A 23,133-nucleotide genomic window follows, 5' to 3' on the forward strand; every position below is an offset into this window, starting at 1 on the left:
TCAATTTTTCAAAAACATTCTCAAAATAGATAACCCTATTAATAATGCAAATTCGTGAAAGATATTTTGTAATCGATGTGTAGCTTTTTTATGTGCATTGTATGTTTTTTTCTATACATATAAATTATTTGAAATATATTATTATAAAGTTATAAAAACAATATTATAAAACAATACTTACAAAGTTTTTGGCGTTATATCGTTCGACATATTGATGAATTCACAATTATCTCACGCCGCGATGCGAGCCGCTAAGCACAGCAGCTTTCCGCACACTTGCACATTTAGAATCGTATAATTTTACTTAAATACATCTCTCTTATGCACAACTAGAGCATAGAAGGTCTAAAGTCTCCTAATAATGGAATTGCAAGCTCTTAGCGCGTGCGTGAATCTTACAGACTGCCAAATAGTCTGCTAAAGTAAAGAATTAGGCGGCAAATTTTAATTTTGAATTATATTTTCTAAGTTAAAAAATGATGTAATTAACTTATATACAAATTTCTTTTTCTAGACTTTAAAACTTTATTACAACATTTTGCATAAAGATTGACAGTTTTGTTTAAATGTATGTATGTAAATAGTATGTGAATAGCATTTATATAAATATTGATTTTCTCTTAATAATATTGATTTTTTTAAGATTTTTTCATGTAAAATAAGATGAAATATAACGTTTTTTAAATGCTAATAATTGATTTGTTGTTTGCATACAGTTCCTTATGTATATGACACAATAAATATAATCCATCGTTTTAATAAAATTATGTTAACAATATCTTTATCAATTTCTTCAGAAAAATGAAGAAAAACATATTTTTCTTATGATAAATTACCCTGCCATCGTCAGATACTATAAATAATTAGTGAATAGCTATCGTAAATGTCGTAAAGTTTTTCCGAAATGTAAGTCACTTTTATTGAAAAACTTATAAAATCGTTTCCTTATCTCACTTTATATAACTGCCACTGAACGTAAACGTCTGTCTTATAATGTATGTATGAGTATCTTTCCGCATGTTGAAAAGGGAAACATAGCTACATGTCATGCACACAATGTAGTAAAGCATAACGAATGGTCAGACAGCTAGACTTGAATAGCATTGTGTGTGAAAGTAATACGTATAATAACATATTTTTTTCTAACGAGAAAAAGAGAGAAGAATTGCCTTTCCTAAAATATTTCATAAATAATAGTATTAATAATATTAATTTAACATATATAGTAATATTAATATTTTTTAAATTTAACATTTTTTACGATACAATTTAAATGCCATGCAATTTATCTTTATAGATTCTCGTATTTATTTTTTATGTATTTAATAGAGATATTTATCTTTAAATTTATGCGTTCTTTTTAGATAGTTACATTAACATTAATGTAAAAGGAAGTACATGAACTTTATTCTCTCGATGTCTATATAGTTTCATGATTCTTGTTATAATTTGATAAAATTACAAAAAGATTTATGTACAACGTGACTTTTCGTGTGCATGATTATTCGCGTGACAATATAGGCTCGGCCGTACGTATTAAACGCCGTCACGTAAAAGCCGCCACTTAATTTCTCCGCAATTATAACGTATGCGGGTCACCGTGAAACGTGCCGACCGAAAAATCCTACGTCGAAAAATTTGAAGGAAACATATTTCAAAGTCACCCCCGATTAGATGGTGAGGATATAAAATAGTAGTCGATCAGCGACGTCAACTTTACGGATCGTGCCCACAGCGACCACAGTTGCATGTCGAAAGCGGTGCCTTTCGGAACCGCCGAGAAGCCACGAAGTACCGCGAAAAACTTAGTTTTGCGAGGACGATAAATCATCTTGAAATTCGCCAGGGCTGACAGGCATGTAGTTTTACGAGAGCCTGCACGCAAAATGCAAAGCAGTCTCGAACCTGGTGGGCTTGCACCGCAATTAATTAGCGTTTCGTGATAGCCGTGCATGTGCCGAAGCATTCTCTTTTTTTTCTTCTAGAATCGCTAAAGCTGCTCGCGCGATAAGGTGACGCTATTCGTTGATCCGATTGAACATGTAACACCATTTTAAAGAACATATCGGCATTGCTCGACTGCACGATATCGAGATTATTGCCGAAGTTTTTCATAATTATGTCACGTGCTTCTATAGTTACCCCTGAAATGTACTTGGAATTAATACTGTTAATATGAATCATTTTAATATTGTAATTAATATCGATCAATTACAATTAATTTCAATAATAGATTTGCTTTATAATATACATATGCGTAAATTTATAATCAAATTACATGAAGGAATAAAGATGCGAAAACGTAAAAGAATACAGTAATTTATTAAAATTTGCGCATACATAAGAATCGAAATTAGTATTTTTTTATAATCTGTTTAGACAAATTATAAAAATTTATATAATCTATATTTTTATTTAACTATGACGTATGTATATTTACATGTCATTTCATATTTACGCATTTTCGTTCCAATATATATTTTCTCTATATAACATTTTATACATACCTTTAGTCATACAACATCTTGTCAAAAATAATATGTACGAATATATATTAAATATGCAAATAAACTAATAAATTATCAATTATTTAAATCATTGAATTTTTTAATCTTAATATCCTTTTGTTATTCATACCTAACGACTGATTTGTCGCTAAACTAAAAGTTATTAGAGAGAGGAGAATTGTTCACATAGGCCGATTTTGTAATATAGTGCAATTAATATTTTATATCTATATATATGTATATATATATATATATATATATATATATATATATCTTAATTAGTGTTTTGTGATAAAATTTACAAATAATACAAGAACATTATAAAATACAAAGTTTGATTTTTTTCTATACTCCATTTCTCCTTTTCAATATCAATGTTAGACGTAGCCTAATCTTTTTGTTTTAAATATCAAAAATAAATTTAATTCTTCTCTCAATGTGATTTATTATCGCGTTGAGAAAGAAATTAATTTTATTTCTGTTATAATTCAAATTCAAAAAGTAAGATACGAGAGATGTGTTGTCGATCATGATTTTGGTACAAAACCAGTCTTAGGTGGTGGACCAACAGATTTGCTGGATATGGGCACTGTAGGATCTACTCCCATAACAGATGCTCCTGCATTGCTTTCATTATTCGACAACGCAGTTGCTAAATTCAAAGATGGTGAAGGAGACATTCTCTCAATTGACAATGTCTGCTGAGGAAGCTGCGCATCTGTCTGAATACCTCTAGATCCATATATTTCCTTCAGAATCAAGAGGATAGTATCTTCAGATTCCCTAAAATTAATCAAATAATATTAAAATAAGTACGCAATAAATATAACAATATATTTCTCGCAACAAATGTATTGAGATTTACCAGTAACAGATATGGCTTGTAAGAGCAAAGATATATTCATTAATATATTCGAAAGGCGCTTCTTGAAGAACATAATCTATTCTTCGGCCATGATTAAGTTTTCCTATTTTTAAATTGGCACCATTATCATCATTGTTATGTTGATCTGGTACACTAGGCTGTTTCTGTAACTGTTCTTCGACAACTTTATCAATCTCACGTTCCAAAGCTTGATTGTCTGGCTTGTGAAATAAGGCTAACTGATAAAAAGAATTCCACGTGTGTTTCACGGAATCAATTAACTTTTGTTTCAAATCTGCTCCGACTCGTGCCATCGTTTCCTTTAATTCTGCAAATTATAAATATATTAATATATACATTTTTTAATCAAAATTTATATTATCATAAATATATATTATAAAAATAAAAAATTTTTAAACTCACCTAAATGCATTCTTTTCCTGCCTTTATGATGTGGTATCAACATAGGTCGAAATTTATGAGCTTCAGGATTGATCAAGGATTCTACTCTGTAAGCTACCGGATCAAAAGGATGAAAAATGTTGAAGAAAGCCGGACAAGTGGGTAGTGCAAAATCTTCTCCGAGAGTATCAATTCCGCGAACAGTTACAAACATGCCAATCGGACTGCCGAGAGCAAAAAAGGCACGCGGGTGAAAATTGAGTTGCGGATAATGTATATAAGGTTGGCCAGTTCCTGCCGCGCCCGTTACAACATAACTGATTCTTCTACTTTGATGTCTTTTCAGAACGGCTGCTGGCATTGGCTTAATGGATCCAATACTGTCATTTTCCTACGATAGCGCCATAAAAGTTTTATTACTTAAATATTTCAAGTTGAGATAAAATGTATTCAAATTATCATAAAATCGAGTAAAAAAACGGTAATATTTTTTCTTTACTTACGCCTTCCCTGTCACTATTATCGTCCGTATTATCATCGTTTTTCTCGTTTTCTTCTTCTTCTTTCTTAACAGGTTTTTGATGGCACAGTAGATCGAACAAAATTAAACTGCCCAATGAATGACCACCTAAGTATATTTCTCCGTCAAAGGTAGGATTTCTTTCTTTGAATAGAAAATGCAATCTATTTATCTCACTTCCGACGGTGCGCATAATAGTTTGACAATATACAGGACTAGTATAGAAAAGTATATCGAGTAAGGTATCGTTAGTAAAATGCCGTAACTTTGGAATACTCTCCAATGTAATAGATTGCAATTTTTTGTCGATTCCCGTATCCTCGGAATGAAGTGTTGTATGCCAAGAGATTGGCAAAACTTCTATTCTGTTTACGATTCCTTGCTCGCTCGTAGTGCGGTAATGTGACTGCACCAATTGAAGTGATATACTTCGAAATTCATCGACTGAAAAGTTTATAAATATAAATATATCGAAATTAGATATTTATATAAATTTGACAGATAATTATTATAATTAGGTTATTTGCATATTTAATATTACATTTCTTAGAACTTACCAACTTCTTCTACAGTGCGGAATTTCAGATCACAAACACTGCCTATACCATGAACGACAAATAGAAGATGATCTACTTTCTCGGGTTCACCCTCCTCTATGTTGAATTCGTCGACTCCTCTTTTAACAACTCTTGGTCTACTTGCAGAACCCTGTAAATATGTACTGTCCTCTGAACCCTGTAGGAATTAGGATCCACCATTTCAAACAGAACCATGCGCGTAATATAAAAAAACGCGTACACTTTAGCCCGTGAAATAATTTACTAAAGAAAGAAAATACTAAAGAAAGAAAATAAGATATTTTAAAATACAATAAAGCGTAAATTGGAAATGTGTGTGTGTTTGTAATAAAATTAAGCTTTTAATAAATATAAGCTTTTAATAATTAAATATAATTTTTTAAGTTAAAATGTTATTAAGACAAAATTAAAAGCTTAATTATGAACTGTAAAGCAAAGCATTTTTAATATTAAACATATAAATTGCATAACAAAAAGTAATTTTTGATCATTTTTAATAGCTCGTTGATTCTATTTTAATGAAATGTAATAATATGAAATGCGTAATTAATGACATCGGAATAAATTGCACAATATTTTAACAACAATAGAATCTAAAAACCTATGAGTAAACATTTTGATACAAAATTCACGTAATTATATATATCATATTATAAAATTAAATTTCTCAATCAAATATTTCAAAATATAAATTATTTCAATTATTATAAAATTTCATTTTATATTGTTAAATTTATATTATATACAATTTGTTACTTACTGCGCTATTTCCCCAGGATCCTGCCAAATCGGGCGAAGTTGGTTGTAGATAGTGAACCTGGACTGTTGCGCTATGGAAGATAACATATTCTCCATTATTCAGATCAATTCTTCGATTCCAATTGTTTGTAAGACATGCTTGTTTGTATTCCTCCTCGAGCTTTACAGCAGTGCTCTCATTATAAGGAATGTATCTCGATTCGCTTGCTCCTTTGAAGAACCAAGAACATCGCCGAACTTCAGTAGATGCACCGGTCCAATATACAGGCACTCTTTGACGACGCAAAATATCGACATCATAACGACCACCTTCAGTAGCTACTGTAGTTTCAGGCGTAATATCAGTAGAATTATGTATTTCTTCTAATTTTAAACTATCCTGCATAGAGAACGGAAGCCATAGTGTTTTGTTCTCCACTTCTTTGCGGTAGAACCAATGTTGATATACTGGTCTGTATTGCATATGTTTATCGGAAGATGCAGCAGCCTAAAAGGTATTTATTTTTCGTGAGTATAAAATATAGTTAAAAATGTGTACTAATAATAAATAAATACAAGTACAAAAATCTTGTCTAAAAAAATTATTAATAAAAATATAAAGAAATATATAAATTAATGATATATATAAAGAAAATTTATCAAATTTACTAGTAATTTACATTTAGTTACAATATTCTGGCCTTATAAATAAATTAGAAATATGGTGTGGCGAGATATTCTTACCAAATTTTGAAAACTCGGTGGGATAGTATCTGGCGTAGTACGATTAATCGGCGCATTAACCGATATTTGAATAGGATTGAGTGTGGCTGATCCCGTCGGTTCAGGTATTGCCGTTACCATCGAGACTGCAGGCAATGCGGAATATGAGGTATTATCTTCATGAGCAGTGTAAGATTGTAATCCACTGTTATTCTCATACGAGGATGGATTTTGATACGATTGTTGTTGAGAAGATTGTTGACTGTATGTATGTGAAAAAGTTCGTTGTTTAGATAATTCATTCGTAAATTGAGCAGGATTATAAAATGTTGGGGCCAATGATTGGCTCGTCGCAGTACATACTGGCTGGTTGGATATAGTGTTTAACACCTGCGATTGAGAAGATTGATCGGCATTCCAAAATGGTGCGTGAATTGTGGAATTAGCCGCTGTAGAATTAAAAGTCAAATTTTCTTGAACCTGCTGCGGATTATTTGTAGTAGCAACTATTAAAGTACTTGGTTGACTAAAAGAAGAATTTATATTCTTCTCTTGACAAAAATTGGAAAATCCGTCTGGTTTTGTCGATTCAAAGAACACGCTTGCCGAAGGCTCCGTTGGTTTCGGCGGATTGTAAAAATTATTTTGCGGAAGTTGAACGGAAGGCGGTATGTAATTCAAGCTTGATCTTTGATCTGCAGGTCTGTCTGCATAAAAAGAGCTTGGCATAGATGTCGATTGCAATTGGAAATATTCTTGAGGCAAATGTGTGCTCAATTCAGCCGCTTGGTTATCTGTCACGACGGAATTGTTATCAGCCGTATGTACTTTTGGACAGATTACCGATTCCGCCGCTGGCTCTTGCCCAAGAAATACGTCACTCCAAGTGTCACTTCCAGGCTGAGCGATTTTCTCTTGAACGTCATTTAACTTCGCCTTGTATGATTCATCGATGAACTCATTTGTAGCCTGCGGCGTCTCGTTTTGCGGTTCGAAAGATTTCGTTGATTCAGTAGTAATGCTAGACGTAATTTCATCAATTTTTGAAAATGTTTCAGGAGTTGTTGAAGGAAAATCTCCCTTTTGCTCTGCAAGTAAATGTTCTAACTTTTCTGTCACCTTGGCTGCTGATATCGGCGTAAATATCGCTTTTGTCTCTTTTGTTATCAATGGCGATTTATGTGCGGATTCTGTAGTTGTCTCGGGAATACTGTCTCTCGAAAATTCCGACGTTGATTTTTGTTGATTTGGGTTTTTAAACGCAGCAACTTCTTTATCTAAATTGGATGAATTAGATGTCGGTAAGATATCTCGATTCACGTAAGGTGTAAAGCCGGGGAATGAGATGTTCGCCGGAGTGTTCTGTGGTGTTGTGGGCTCCAATATTTGCGTAGGTATTGGTCTTGATAATGACGAAACAAATTGAGATGGCGTGGATAGGGAAGAACTTTCGGAAAATTGATTTTGAGTTGTGGGTGCTACAGATGAGTTATACGTTGCTTCTGTTGTGACTAAATTGGATCGAAATGATGTATGAAGAGAGCTGTTCCCCGATGGCGGCTCAAACTTTGGAAGCTGTTCAGGTAAAGAACTAGTTTGTTGTACGCTGGAATTGTTATCCTGTACTGATCCCTCCGATTTAAACGGATTTAGAATGGTCGGCGATGCAGACACATTTTGAGTAGGAAAAAATGTTTGTACCGTTGGGTTCGGCTTTGCGTTGGTCGTCAAATCAGGTGGAGGCGCATACTTCAGGCGTCGTTGATTTCCAAGGCGATAAGAAATGGGCGCTTAAAAAAAAATAATAATAATTAATTCTAAAAAATGCTGTGAAAGCATAACATATTTGCTATATTATGTAATAGAATAAATTAAATAAAAAAACTAATTATGCACTTATGTAAACAGTGCAATAAATTAAAATTAAAAAATTGACTTTAGATCTCTACTAATTAAGATTTCTTGGAATCATTTTACATCATATTTTCTATATATCGATCAATTACTTATTCATACTTATTCATACATTGATTTGGCATAATTAATTGAAGATTTAATCAAAATTCGTTATAAGAAAAATTATATTAATCATTAATAATTTAATTATATTAATCATAATATACGTGATTTTTTATTATTGTATTATATTAATTATAACAATAATATAAACATAATTTTACGAGTTAATTGTAGACTCACCATAACCAGGTTGAGATAAATTGGGTGGAGCTGCGGGCTGCGGAGGATTCGATACAGTATCAGTGGGACCGAAAGCAGGAAATCCTGATAAGTTCGTGCTTTGAGGATTCTGAGAATTAATCGCTAAGAATCCTGGTATTTCTGATTGAGAACCATGCTGTCCTTGTGGGGATATATAAGGATTAGATTCATGTATCACTCCGCTTGAAGTGTTATCGATTGTTTGATTTATTTGCGATCCTAAAACGTCATTTTTAACTGATGACAGCGATAAATTCGGTAGAGAAGAAAGGATTGTCGTGAAATATCCTGATTTTGCTGACTGATTCACTGTATCCTTATTTTCCTTTGACTGAAAAGATGTATCCGAGGGAAAGTTCTCCTGCGTCTTTAATGGAGACTGGAATTGAATATTAGGTTCCTGTCCTATGAAGTTGTCGAGCTCGGCATCTAGAAGAAAATGATTTAACTTAGACGATAATTATCGAGATTTTTAATATATTTGATTTTCTGATATATTTATATATATTTGTATACGAGGAATATATATAAAAATATAATTTTTCATCTGTATCACTATTGCAAACATCTTGCAATAATACACTGAAAAAAAGTAATGTTGAATTAACAACATGAGTGTAATTGGAATGTATTTTATTAATTCAATAATATCATTAATCAAATCATTACATGGTATATTGATTTAATTAAAAATGTTATTGAATTAATAAAATAGATTCCAATTACACTGATGTTGTTAATTCAACATTACTTTTTTTCAGTATGTGAACGTAAAAAAATGCTTAAAATAAAAAATTATATAATAAAATTAAATTTTTCTTAATAATATTTTTATGAGTATTTGTCACTTGAAATTTTGAATTTTAGAAAACTGCTTCAAGATCTTTAAAAATTGAGAAACAATATATGTACATTTAATCTTTCCTAGTCAATCGGATATATTATCGTATCCACAAAATACCTTTAGACAACTAAATTTTCCATATTATTCATGAAGTGTCAATATTAGACAGGATGCAATGAACGTAAGAACTTATGACGAAGATAATGCTAACCGATAATACTCCTACTCTTTGACATAATTTGTTAGACAAACATTCTAGGAGAGATTTTAAAATTATTATTTAATGCATTGATATAACTTATTCATGAGCACAAATCCTCAGTTTTAAGCGTAATTTATAATAATTAATAAATAGTACTTGTAAAATTAAGAAGAAACTCATTAATAATTTTCAAAAGTTCATACTTGCATTAATGAATACTAATTCCTTGGCATCTCATTAAGTTTTAAAAACAAGCAATCTATACCCTAATAAGAACACTTTTTTATGCTTGTATCTATTCAATAAAAAAATTTATTTGCAATTTTTATAATCAGAAAAATATGCAGTATCGTTAAATTTTAATATTAAAATATAAAACTTATAAAATTTGATGTACTAATAAGATATATTAAAAAATATATATAATATATATTAATTAATAATATATATTAATTAAAGAAATATATTTAAAACTTGTTATACAAATATAAATAATCAATATATTCAAAATTTGTTTTTCTTTTAATAATGAAAAGCATTTATCCTTTTTTCTCAATATAACTTTAAAACATTATGCGAAACATATGTATTATAAATATTGATCACATATTATAAATCAAGATGAATTTAATCTGAGATGATCATATTAAATTCTATTAAATGTTGCAATATTTATAAGTTTATTTAATTGTGTAAAAAAACAACCTTTAACGAGAATATTCTCATAACGAGATACTTTCGAGATTGTGCAAGGCACACGTTAACGCCCAGATTTACTTTTGCGCTCGTGTTATCATCAATGTAACTGAACATACGTTACCTCTTCGGTAAACTTACGCGCACAAAACTTTATAAGTACGTCACCCACATTTTTACATTTAGTCTTTCCGTCGAATCTTTTCCGTACGCTTTCATATAATGGAATCACGCGTGTATTTGCTTTTTGTAATATATTTTGTGACTTGCATTTTACATAAAAATGCATTCAGTGAATCAACGTCCTCAAAAATAATCACGTCATTTAATAACGCTTCTCAATCGGACGCTCCGTTACGAACCATGGAATCAATTGAAATGGTAACAAGATTGAATGAGATGACTCTAAAAGATGACAAGCCTAAACCTGACATTTCATTGGAATCTTCGAAAAATTTATCAGAGAGAATAGAAAACGAAAAAAATTTCTTAAAATCAAGTTGTTTTAGGTTTGTTAAATCAATTTGTGCGACATATCATAGACTTAAAACAAGAATATTTATATAGATAAAACTTTTATATATATTATATTTTTATATATATTATATTTTTTTCATTCAATATTATCTTCTATATATATATAAAATATTAGTATCTTTAAAATAATATTTTTATTGTAGTTATATATATATATATATATATATATATATATATATATATACATATATATATAACTACAATAAAAATATTATTTTAAAAATACTAATATTTTTTTTTATAAAATTAACAAAATTTTTCTGTTGAAAGGTATTGCATACAACAAATGGAAACTGATAAAAATAATTCTGTCGTTGAAGATATTAATCTTTTCTTGTCATTCATGCTCGCGTGCACAGGAAATGAAAACAAAGAGGATAAAAATTTCAACAGAGAGATATTACGTAAATAATTTTTGTTTTGATTATCAATATTATTGACGTTGCTTATCATATTCGATTAAATATTGACGTATATAAGTCTTACAAATTATGCTATTACTCTTATTGTTAGTTTAGCTTTTAACACTAGATATCTTGAAAATAACCAATGACGTATAATTAGTGTTATTTTAAATTATTAAGATTACAACATTTTATATGACAACAATAATCTTATTATAAAAAATATGTTAAATAAATGCATGTGCCGTAACAAAGTTGATTTAAAATACAAATCATATAAATCATTTTTATATGATTATTTATATAATTATTATAATTATTTTTAGATGATTTTTTATTTGGCAATAATCGGAATATGAAGATAATAAGACATATATCTATCAATAATAAAAATTCAACAAACTTAAACATTTGTGAAGTAAGTTATTTTTAGAAAAATGTCAGTTTTGGTAAATATTATAACATATTTATTAATTAGAAATTTATCTTGAACTCTAATATTATAAATATTATAAGTGTTATAATATTTATAGAGCTTATTTAAATGGATAATGTTTATTTAAATAATAATATTTATTTAAATTTAGAATTTAATCAAGGCATTAAAGACATTCAAAATTCATACTTTAAAGCACTTATTATTTATGTATTAAAAAAATAATAAAGCTTCACATATCTACATATCAAGAAAGATTATTATAAAATATATATTATTTACAGAAAAAAAAGATTGGTGCACAAAGAGTTAATTATACCGAAATCTCTTTAGATGCTAATGTAACTCAAATTGTAATCAGCATTTTGAAAAATTTTTCGCAGACGGTTCTCACTACATATATAAGTAAGTACACATAACGCGCACATGCTTTGTTCTTTTATTTATAAACACAAGGAAAAGACAGATTTACATTTTTATTCTGTATATATGTGCGTTTTAAATGTTAATCTTTAATTCCATATATACTTTTTTAATCATTTATGAAAAGTATTATTTCAACACGTTTACAATATATTGAAAAAAATTTATTTAATTGATCTTAAATAAGATTATTAAATTTTATTTAATCTTGCAATTAAAATAATAGGACAGAATTAATTAATATAGCGTGAAAATATTACATCAATATGTATTATTCTATTTATGCAGTGCTAAATTTTTTAATACATTCTATATCATCTTGTCCTATATCTATTCTACTTTTTTCTATTTTGAGAAATATCTTTTGTGCAAGAAAAATATTATTCGAACTATAAAAAATTATAGATTGCACTAATCTTTTGCTGATATATTTTTCGATTATTAGATATATATATATAACAGTATCATTACATCTATCTAACCTTCATACACCAAGGGCAATATTGATCGGGTGATTGTCTGCTTCGTATTCGTTGTATTACACTGACTAACCACTCACACAAGAATACACATACTTACGCTTATAAATATTTTTACTCTTATTGAACAGGCAATATTGAACAAACTTTTCCTGTCACGAAACATCTATAATCGGTAAAATCAATTCGGGTTAAAATAATATAAAGATGAGATTTGATGATTTCCTTATCGACAAATTATTTACTTTTATCGTCAATTTTAATTTACTATCCAAATCATCGAAATGTTTCATTCAGAAACAATTTTCACTTCCTAAAGCACATTAACAGACAGAGTGACACGGAAACTAGGAATAATAATATTGGCATGTATGCATGACACGAAAAGGGTAGTTCGGCGCGCGCAACCTGCCACCAAGAGGGTGGTGCGTGAAGCTAATAGGAGTGGGAAATTTAAAATATAACTTTAACGTAGTCATTTTGTTTAATAAAAGTAAGAATAATATTACGAAAAATATTAAACTAACAAATTGTCATCGAAATTACAAATTTCATATAACACATATGTTATAGTAATATAAAATTATAAACTTATTTTATTAATATGTATGTATTAAATTCATTTAAAAATTTTTATTTTTTTCATGACAAGTTCTTAGTAAAATACTAAAATACTATATGAACTAATCAATAACAAAAATATATCAATTGTAATTTTTTTCTTTTTATAACAGCTATAAAGTTAAATAAAAATTAAATAAAATAAAATGGAATATAAAATAAGAATAATTCAAAAATTTTTACTAATTATTGCATTTATAAGCATGAATATAATTTTTATAAAAATTCTATGAGTAATGCAATATTACTTTAATATAAAAAATCAATTTAATATCGTTAATAATAAAAGATCAAATAAATCTTGTAAAGCAATTATCTAAAAATAATTGAAAAACTAATAAATAGCATATCAATGTATTAACAGTGCAGTAACTAAATAATGATAAATGATTAACAATAGAATTATAAACGATATATATCTCGCAACTTTATTACAGCTGTGCATAAGAATCGGAAACATATATTCATATATCACGATAATTAATCGAGTTTTTTCTTCAAATAGAAAAAGAAACACTCACACTTTTATCTTTATGCGAGTCAATCGCAACTTAACCATCAACAAAACACGTGAATTGCTCTTGAGTCTACACGTACTCTTGCGTGGCTGCCAACTTCCTCGGCAGCTGTCTTACAACTGCCAATCCGTCGCTTTCTGGCTCGTAGATACACACGAGATTGTGCAATCACGTTGCTCTTTGGCCACGGCTCTCGCTCACACATTCTCTCTCTTTTATTCTTGTTCATTTGCATCCTTAAGCATATTAAAAAGAGAATCCATACAGAAAGAAATAAGATATTTAAAAAAATTGTTTCCTGTTTTTAAAATGCGACATTTAAGATAAAATCAAAGAAAAACAGATACGTTCGATCACAAAAAATGTGTGTTTAAACCGATACCGGTATTTCTTGTCTTGCAAATAAAATTTACACAACTGTTTTCGGCCGTGCCGTATAATCTCTCGAAATTTTGCCAAAGTTATTATTATTTGCGTAAATATATTTTTAACCAAATTTATTCTCATATATTTCTGTTTCTATTAACATTTAGTAAAATTAGTTGTCATTTTGAAATAATTATAATTATTTCAATGTTTATCTATTTTGTATAATTTCGAATTTTGTGTCTTTTCGAATTTTTTTTATATTTATAACTTTGTATTATATTTTTAATTATTCTTTAATTTCAATGTTGCAACAAACTTCAATAGAAGTCTTGCTTTCACTTTCATTGGTATAGAAAGTTAAATAAAGCCTTTGCAGTTATATTTGTGCATCCAAAGCATGAAATGGATGAGTTCCGGAAAGAAAATGTTTGTGCATCATTTGACACATTTTAAAAAAATTGATATAATACGTATATCATAAGCAATAATATAAAATACTAAAAGAATATAATATTATATTATTATATATAATATTATTATTACATTTAATATTACCTATTATATTTAAAAAAATATATCATTATAAATTCTTATTTACTATTTCTTCCAGAAATCAATACAGAAAATAACTTTAATGAGATATTAGATGAAGACACACAAAGCAAAGCAACGAATATAAATACTAAATTCAATAATTTAAAAGAAGTAAGTTGAATAAGCAACATATTATCTTTTTATGATTATGCATTACCATACATAATCAAGGTATACATAACGGATTTTACATAATCATTGAAATTATGTATATATTCTACAGAATGCTGCTGAGAATATTGATAATAATCGAACCAATATATATGCAATACCTGTCATAAATTCTAAAATAAATAAAAGATCAAAGTTTGCGCACGTGGAAAGATCTGCAGAAATTATGAATGAAAAAATAATAAATAACGAGGATGAAATAATGACGGAAGATTTCTCAAATGTATTATTGCCTTCGGTCAAGTCTACTATAGCAAAAAACATTGCCAATTATTCTATTTTCTCTTTACGTAATAATCTGACTAGTTATGGTGGTAATATTAAAATTCCACAGAATGTACCAAAAGATATCAAAACAAATGGAAAAATATTTACCGTAGTAAGGCATATACTTTAATAAATAGAAATAATAAAATACAAATACATATATTTTACACACACACACACACACACACACACACACACACACACACACACACACACACACACAGGGTGTCCCAAAATTCAAAATCAATCTTTCAAAGACAGATTTCTGAGATCATCTGAAAACGATTTTTCCTCAACGAAAATGTCGAGGCACTAATAATTTTCGAATTATAAGTGATTGGAAATAAGAGGTTTTTCGTAAACTAAGCTTTGTAGAAATAAAATATTAACAAAACTACATTCTTCGATTAATTTTAAATAGAGTTTACTTTAGTTGAGTTTTAATTTAAGACTTAATTGCAAAGATATATGATGGCAAAAATCGGGAACATGCAAAACATGATGACCTTCATCAACATTTTCATTCGACTGAGGAAAAATCGTCTCCAAATGATCCCAGGAATCTGTCTTTGAAAGATTGATTATGAGTTTGGGACATCCAGATATATTTATATCTATACTTATATATATCCTGTATATATATATATATATATATATATATATATATATATATACAGGATATATATAAGTATAGATATAAATATAAACATAAATATAAAATAAATAAAATTTTTATTGTGCAGGAGCAACAACAGAAAATTGAATCGCGATCATCGGAAATTGCATCATTAAATGAAGATATCGATACAAACGATATGAAAATATCTACTAGAAATAATATATTGATGGAAATACAAGATAGTGATCAAGATTTGTCAACGAAATTTACTCGAAATATTGGAGATATTTTAGAAAGGAAAAAGATATTTCTAGAAATTAATGCCAAGAGTAATTTGATTGCTACACCAGGAACAACACATAGAGTGTTTTTTGATGTAACGAATAGCTGCGTGCTTCCAGTTCGATATGCAATTCGAGCAAGAAGTTCACCATTTAGAATACTTAGTACGCAACCAATTTAGTACGTTCAATTAATAAAATACGTCGAATAATAGAAATAAATAACATAACACTAAAGATTTAAACGAGGATATATTGGCCAGTATTAACCGGAAAGCACTAATACATTTTATATATTCGTATGACGTATAGTATATTCACAATTTATATAATTATTTATAGAAATAGTATTCTCAATGTGCAAATATATAACTATTCATTAAATGAAAAATGCGAATATATAGTCTTGAATGCAGATCTCACATCAATAGCAAGGGACCTTCGACATTTGAGAATAAAAGAAAATCAATAATATTTATGGCCGCATAAATTTGTCGGCTTGAACTGGCTATATATGTCTTGTTTAAATGAATTAATGAATAATTATTAAAATTATAATATCATCAACTTCTTGATACTTTATAAATAATATGGATTATATATTTTGAAAACAAATTACATATTAAATTTTGTTCTTTAAATTTAAATAGATATTGTATTTCTAGTTTATGTGTGTATACATTCTTACATTTTAAAAATTTATTAAATTCTCTCAAGAAAGCAAGAGAATTATATTAGCAAGAGAAATATATTAGCGAACATAATTAACATAAGCGAAGAAAAACGTATATGAAAACTGTATTATTGTACATTATGTATTATTTTTGCATTTAAAATCTATCTTTATCTTCATTAATTTGTATGCAACAGCTTGTGGTTGTATCCACAACAGACAAATTATATAGCCGTGGATGTCGGTGTACCGTTAGGAACCCAAGAATCTGTCAATACGCTTACATTGTTGATCGAGGGTACGGATATACCGGAAAAAACAGTATATATTTATGTTCAAAATGCAATTTCTAAGGTAAAAAGAAGTAAAAAAATAAAATCAATTATATATACATATAAAATTTCAAAAAATATTCTGTTATATATAAATTCTTTGAATTCAAAAAATTTTTTTGAATTTAAAGAACAATAATTTAGAAAGAAATAATATAAAATAATATAAATTAAATTACGCACAACACGAGTATTGCAATATATTCTTATTTTATATTTACATAAGATTGTATTTTATGCTTATTATTATGATATAAATGTTGTATTACCTATGATTTCTGTTTGCATTTTTAGAACATTGATGATGTAAAACCGACACTCGAATATTCGTTTAACAGTAATTGCGCTGGCAAACTGGACAAAGATCGTTGCGAAAAAACATTTTGGAGTGCTGACATCATAATTCAAGATTCGAACTCAGGTATTCGATGAATGTTTGATAATATGTATGAATAAGCAATATATATAATTACGAATTGAAAATTTCCGTTTAATTAACTCTTTTACGATTTTTTTTTAGGTTTAAAAAGTGTTATATCGAATCCAAATGGACTATATTCACGCACTAAATTTGTGAGCGGCACTAAAGACCGTATCACATTTTATTATTTGTCGTCGTGTTGCTCGACAACAGCGACTATTACAGCAATAGATGTGTCAGACAACCAGTATTCCCGTACTATTGATGTAACAGGTAATTTTTCCTTTTTGCCAATAAATTTTTCGTTAATTCAACACATTTAATTAATAGAAACTTCTGATATACATAAGCTGCAGTAAATGTGAAAATAACATGACTGTATAATAGTATCAAAAGATCAAGTGTCGTGGTAATATTTTATTTTTATAGCATGGGATAATCTGTCGCAAGGAGAGATAGCAGCTATCGTACTTGGTGCATTACTACTCCTTTTTCTTATAATACTTCTTATTGTTGCAATAGTTTACTGCATTAGTAGAAGGAATAGTCATGATCTGCCTTACACACAAAGATATGGTTCTAGACCGCCTGCTAGATCCGAAAGAACAAGCTTCTAACAGTATGCTTAATGAGAAAATTAGTTATTATTATCACAACCAATTATAAAAATCATAAAAATTGTACACACATTAAATTTCTAAAATATATATTATTCAGTGTATATATAAAGCATATTTAATAAATTTTTATTATAAAATGTATATAATTGTGTTGTTATTAAAATTTAGATCTTCAAATTTTTTAATATTAGAATTTTATTTGCATAATTATAAACGAGACATATAAACAGGAAAATCTTTTCACGTTAATCTTTGTTTTATTTGAATTCTTATGCATATGTTTTATGCAATTTATGTAAATCCGGGCATGACCAAATGTGGGTATGACGAAACGAATATACTGAACCATTTATATAGATATATGTCTTATGTGCTTAACTGAGAGACTTTCATGACATACTATCACTTCTCTCTGTAATATCGACTGTGCAAATGATGAAGGAATAACAGATGTTTGCCAACGAATACATTTTGACAAACACAGATGCGAAGAAGATCAAGCGCAGTAAAACGGAGCAAACGGAGCAAACGGAGTAAAAACGGAATTACTTCCTTAAAGAATTATTTTTTATTACTCTCCTTGACAAATCTCACTTCGAAATCGATTGTTATTCAATTTTCTACATTATTAGGTCATAATAATATACAATATATGCTGAACCTCGCCCAGAGTTTCTCGTTGAATAGACTCACCGTCTCGAAGCATAGCTGACGCGGGGTTAACTGGCACTAGTAATGTATTCTCCGTGTAATTGTCGAAGGGGAAACCAGGACCCGCAGCGGACAACAATGGGTTTTTCACCTTACGCGATGCGTTGTTCATGTTCACTGTAATGATGTTGGAATCCACACAACCCGCAATGGCACTGACATTTAGCGTAAATATACACGAGGTTTTACGTGGGACTTTAAATGCTCCTACGAAATGCAAACCCACACTACCTTATCGTCCACGTAAGCATATGCTTATCAGCTTATTTAATAGTGAACACGTTGCGTTTGCTTGTATCTCTTCGTGCTCTTATGGAGCGTGTGACTGTCTTGAATAATCGTCGACTACATTTAGGAAATTTTGTATGTCCCCGTCTCTATATTGGTATTATATCTTCTGGGGTATATCAAAGATGGCGCTAAAATTCACCACATTTATACGTATACAAGCACCGAAATGTACTGTTAAAAATCATAAATATAAAGAACATATAAAAATATATAAAGATTTATATATCTATGTTCTTTATATCACGATTAAATAGCTCGATGAGCATGGAAATAATTAAAAAACGACGACAAATCAAAAATAACAAATATAAACATTTTATTATACGGAAATATTATTATTTTATTGTCAATAATGGAAAGTTCTATATACCTAATATAGTAAAAAATGTGAAAAATAATAAAATAATGTTATAATATAATATAAAAAAATAGGATTTAATTTTAAAAAATATAATATATTATATATAATAGTTATTATTTTACACACACACACACATATATTATTATTATTATTTTAAATTTCTATCACTACAATTATTATTTAATTAAATGAATTAATTATACAAAATGTGTGTCGAGAACTATATATCGTTATATATTACTTACATATATTAGTTACATATTACTTATAAAAATTATTATTACTTATATTAATCATATACTATGAATCATATATTATTAATTATATTTATATATTATTTCTATCTATTCGTAATAATATTATTTTATATATTTATGTTCATATTAAATTATTATTTTAATATTTCATAAGTTTATATATACTGACGTAATAGTTTTTTTTTCGTGTAACTGCATTTCTGTTATTATCAATTATGTTTATTATTTCTTACTTTGATCATTAAAAATATCTATAATGTGGGTTGCATAAATAAATGCTGAAACTTTAAGTTAATTTTTATAGTAGAAACATTAATCTAGATTAAATACATTTTAAAAAACGAAATAATAAAATTTTAGGAAGAATAATATTTAATTATATAACATTTAATTATATAACATTTTTTTCATCAGAGATCAGTGAAAATACTTAATTGCCATCTATCTTCATCGACTAAATCTAGACAAACACAATAAATTAAAAAATTTCAAACTTAACTGCCATTGATAACAACGGTTGCTATTTCATCAGCAACCAGTCTCAGTTTTGGGAAATGTCTAGATTTTCCTGTAAATGTACCATTCAGTTTCTAACTCGTACAAAGAATTGAGAGAGAGAGATGTAAATTTTCTTATCTTAAAATGTTCAAAATTAAACGACTATATTTAATTAAATTCTTTTAGATTATAATATTTATGTTTAAAAATTTAAATATATAAAATATATATAATTATATATTATAATTTATAATATAGCTTTGTAAAACTCTATTATATCTCTAATAATAAACTCTAAATTATATTTCTACTAAACTCTATTGTGAAATATCTCTATTATATAATATAATAGAGATATTTCTTGAAAAAATTTCTTTCATCAAAAATAATGTTGTTTGTAGCTAATTGCATAATAGTTTCATTCGTAATATTTGCAATATAATGCATATACTTTTAGTTATAATAATATAAGAGAGGATATATATTCTCATGCAAATAATTATGTAAAAAATGTATAGAGAATAATATAATATGTTTTTAATAGTTAAAGTTCTTTTATCTGTCATACACACACACACACATTAATATTTTGAAATGATACAGTTATGATCCATTTCTTGTCCTCATTAATCAAGAATTACTTTAATCAACGTGCTTTGACTTTCACAGACTCATGTAGGGAAAGATTAAACATCGAAATCCGATTTCCGATTTAATCCTTTTTGGGAAAAGAGCTTACAAAAAGATTAAAACTTCAAAGCGTCAGATAATTAACAACATGTGATACAAGTATTAAAGATTTGCGTATCTGTTACATGATAAATAAAGCTTAACCCTTTATCTTCTTTATGTTCTTCCTATGTATCAATGATATGTATTTAAATTCAATAAATTAATCTTTTGTTTTAAAAAAAAAATGCGAAAAAAATTATGAATTTGTTATATCAGACTAAATAATTTATAAGACAAAATGTTTTTCTTGTCTTTTAACATTTTTTTAAATATATTTATTTTATAAAAGTTATTTGTGAAAAGTAATGTTTTATAAAAATTAATAATAAGCTAATTCGTGCATTTTCTTTTCATCGAATTTAGAATATTTTGAAGACTTTTTGTAAATTTGTTATTTATTTAAAATAAATGTATCAAAAAACTTTTCTCTTGTATCAAAAAACTTTTCTTTTCTCAGAAATTAAAATATTAAAATATTAAAAATGTTGATCAGTTTACATATGTTTTCATGCTGTTGTATATTATATTGAGAGGATTATCGTTAAATATTTTATATTTATGTAAAATATTTTTACATAAGATACATATATTTATATATTAATATTAATTAAAATAAAGCTAATGCTTTAACAATTCTTCTGTAAATTTTTGTATAGCAAATTATATATTCATCAATCAAAAACGAATTATATCGAGTTGACAAAAAATAATATTCTTTGCCCCCATAATGTCGCGTTTTAGATGACATCGCTAAATATTGCCTGATCGTGCATCCTCGTTCGCTAATCTGTCTAATCTGTCCCAAAATGAAATAGTTGCGATTCTTTCGGTCTCACCCTTCAAATGCACGAAACGTCGCAATGGGAGAAAACACTTGACCTGACTAGGAAGGGTGGCTCTTGAAGTGGTTTACAACGGGGGGGATTATATTTGGGGCAAAGTGACTATCGAGATACGATCACATCGTCTTTCTAACTAGTCACATAACGTATCAAGCTTTTGAAAATCAATTCTTTTTAGCGCTTTTTTTTAATATTTCTTAAAATAATTTTCGTAGTTAAAATAATTTGCTTTAATAAATATTTATACATGTTACTGCAATTATTATAATAATAAACAAGCAAATAATATAAAATAATTATTAATTATAATATAAAATAATATAATAATTTATTTATAAATAATATATTTGCAAAATAATATATTTATCTCAATCATTTTTAAACAAAATCTAGAGCATTTATCTTTATACAAAGCACAAAAAGTATTCGTATATAAAAGTGTCATTATAAAACTTTTTTATATAAATTGTATCTTATAAATTATATATATATATATATATATATATATATATATATATATGATCTGATTATTAAATATTAGGAAAATTATATTACATTTTTAATGCATTCATAAATTACATTCATTTTCATTTTAACAAAAGTATTTGTTTCTTAATCATTAAATTTCATCAAATTTTCCGGAAAACATAAAAATCTGAACATATCAGAAATATGTATATGTACATAGATATATATGTGCAACGACATCTCACGAATATGCCACATGCCTGCGAACAATACAACTCGCAGCATTCTTCTCTCTCTCTCTCTCTCTCTCTCTCTCTCTCTCTCTCTCTCTCTCTCTCTCTCTCTTTGCTTTTTCGACTCACCTACGCATCTCCATGTCCTTCCCTTTACTTCCCCGCGTTCTTCTAGGTATCCAGGCAGAACGAGGGTGACGTAGAAAGCGGCGGGAGCAGGGTGCTGACTTTTATTACCCTGTCTGATGTTATAAATGCGACCTGTATGCAGCCCTTCAGGCATATGTTCCCCTCCCATTCTGCATAGCGGTTATGCTTTTTACGGCATGTATATTCGTGGTCATGATTAGTGACAGCTACGAACACACGCATATGGTATAACCCTCATTTAGTCAAATACCAAGCATCTCCAAATCTCGATTATTTGCCGCTCGAATATAAATTACAAATATTTATGGATAACGCTACGTTTATACTGTACTTATCTACAGCATATTGTAATTAAAACAATTATTTTTTATTTTATTTTAAATAATTTCATTTTAAATGTTTTAGTAATATTTTTATTCTTTTTTCAACAATTTAGTGGCATAAAAGAAAAAATTATGTACATAGCATCCTCTTATATATGAAAATTTTCTCTTTTTTAATGTTAAGCATTATATGTTTACTTTGAACAG

General features: G+C 28.1%; 2 protein-coding genes across 3 annotated transcripts in view; both read right to left on the minus strand.

The window, feature by feature from the left end:
- Positions 1-323, minus strand: part of LOC105251663 — a 46,662-nt gene extending 46,339 nt beyond the window's left edge. The window contains exon 1 of the mRNA XM_025406353.1: positions 182-323. Within this exon, the coding sequence (XP_025262138.1) occupies positions 182-210 (29 nt within the window). The 5' untranslated portion in view covers positions 211-323. The remainder of the gene's footprint in view (positions 1-181) is intronic.
- Positions 324-2,829: 2,506 nt separating this feature from the next.
- On the minus strand, positions 2,830-19,124 carry LOC105251661. Of its 2 annotated transcripts, none has more exons than XM_025413607.1 (9): positions 18,754-19,124; positions 8,533-8,982; positions 6,355-8,123; positions 5,633-6,118; positions 4,852-5,002; positions 4,278-4,738; positions 3,796-4,165; positions 3,373-3,700; positions 2,830-3,290 (listed from the first exon to the last, which is right to left on the minus strand). In XM_025413607.1, exons 1-9 carry the CDS (start codon positions 18,881-18,883, stop codon positions 3,035-3,037), a joined length of 4,401 nt encoding a protein of 1,466 aa, XP_025269392.1. In that variant the 5' UTR covers positions 18,884-19,124; the 3' UTR covers positions 2,830-3,034. The 2 variants fall into 2 exon arrangements, with proteins under 2 accessions (XP_025269392.1, XP_025269362.1); XM_025413577.1 differs by having other exon boundaries at positions 4,852-5,029.
- Positions 19,125-23,133: the final 4,009 nt, after the last annotated feature.

Source organism: Camponotus floridanus, unplaced genomic scaffold (genome assembly GCF_003227725.1).
Source record: "Camponotus floridanus strain SB8 unplaced genomic scaffold, Cflo_v7.5 scaffold1, whole genome shotgun sequence".
NCBI classification, from domain to species: Eukaryota; Metazoa; Arthropoda; class Insecta; order Hymenoptera; family Formicidae; genus Camponotus; species Camponotus floridanus.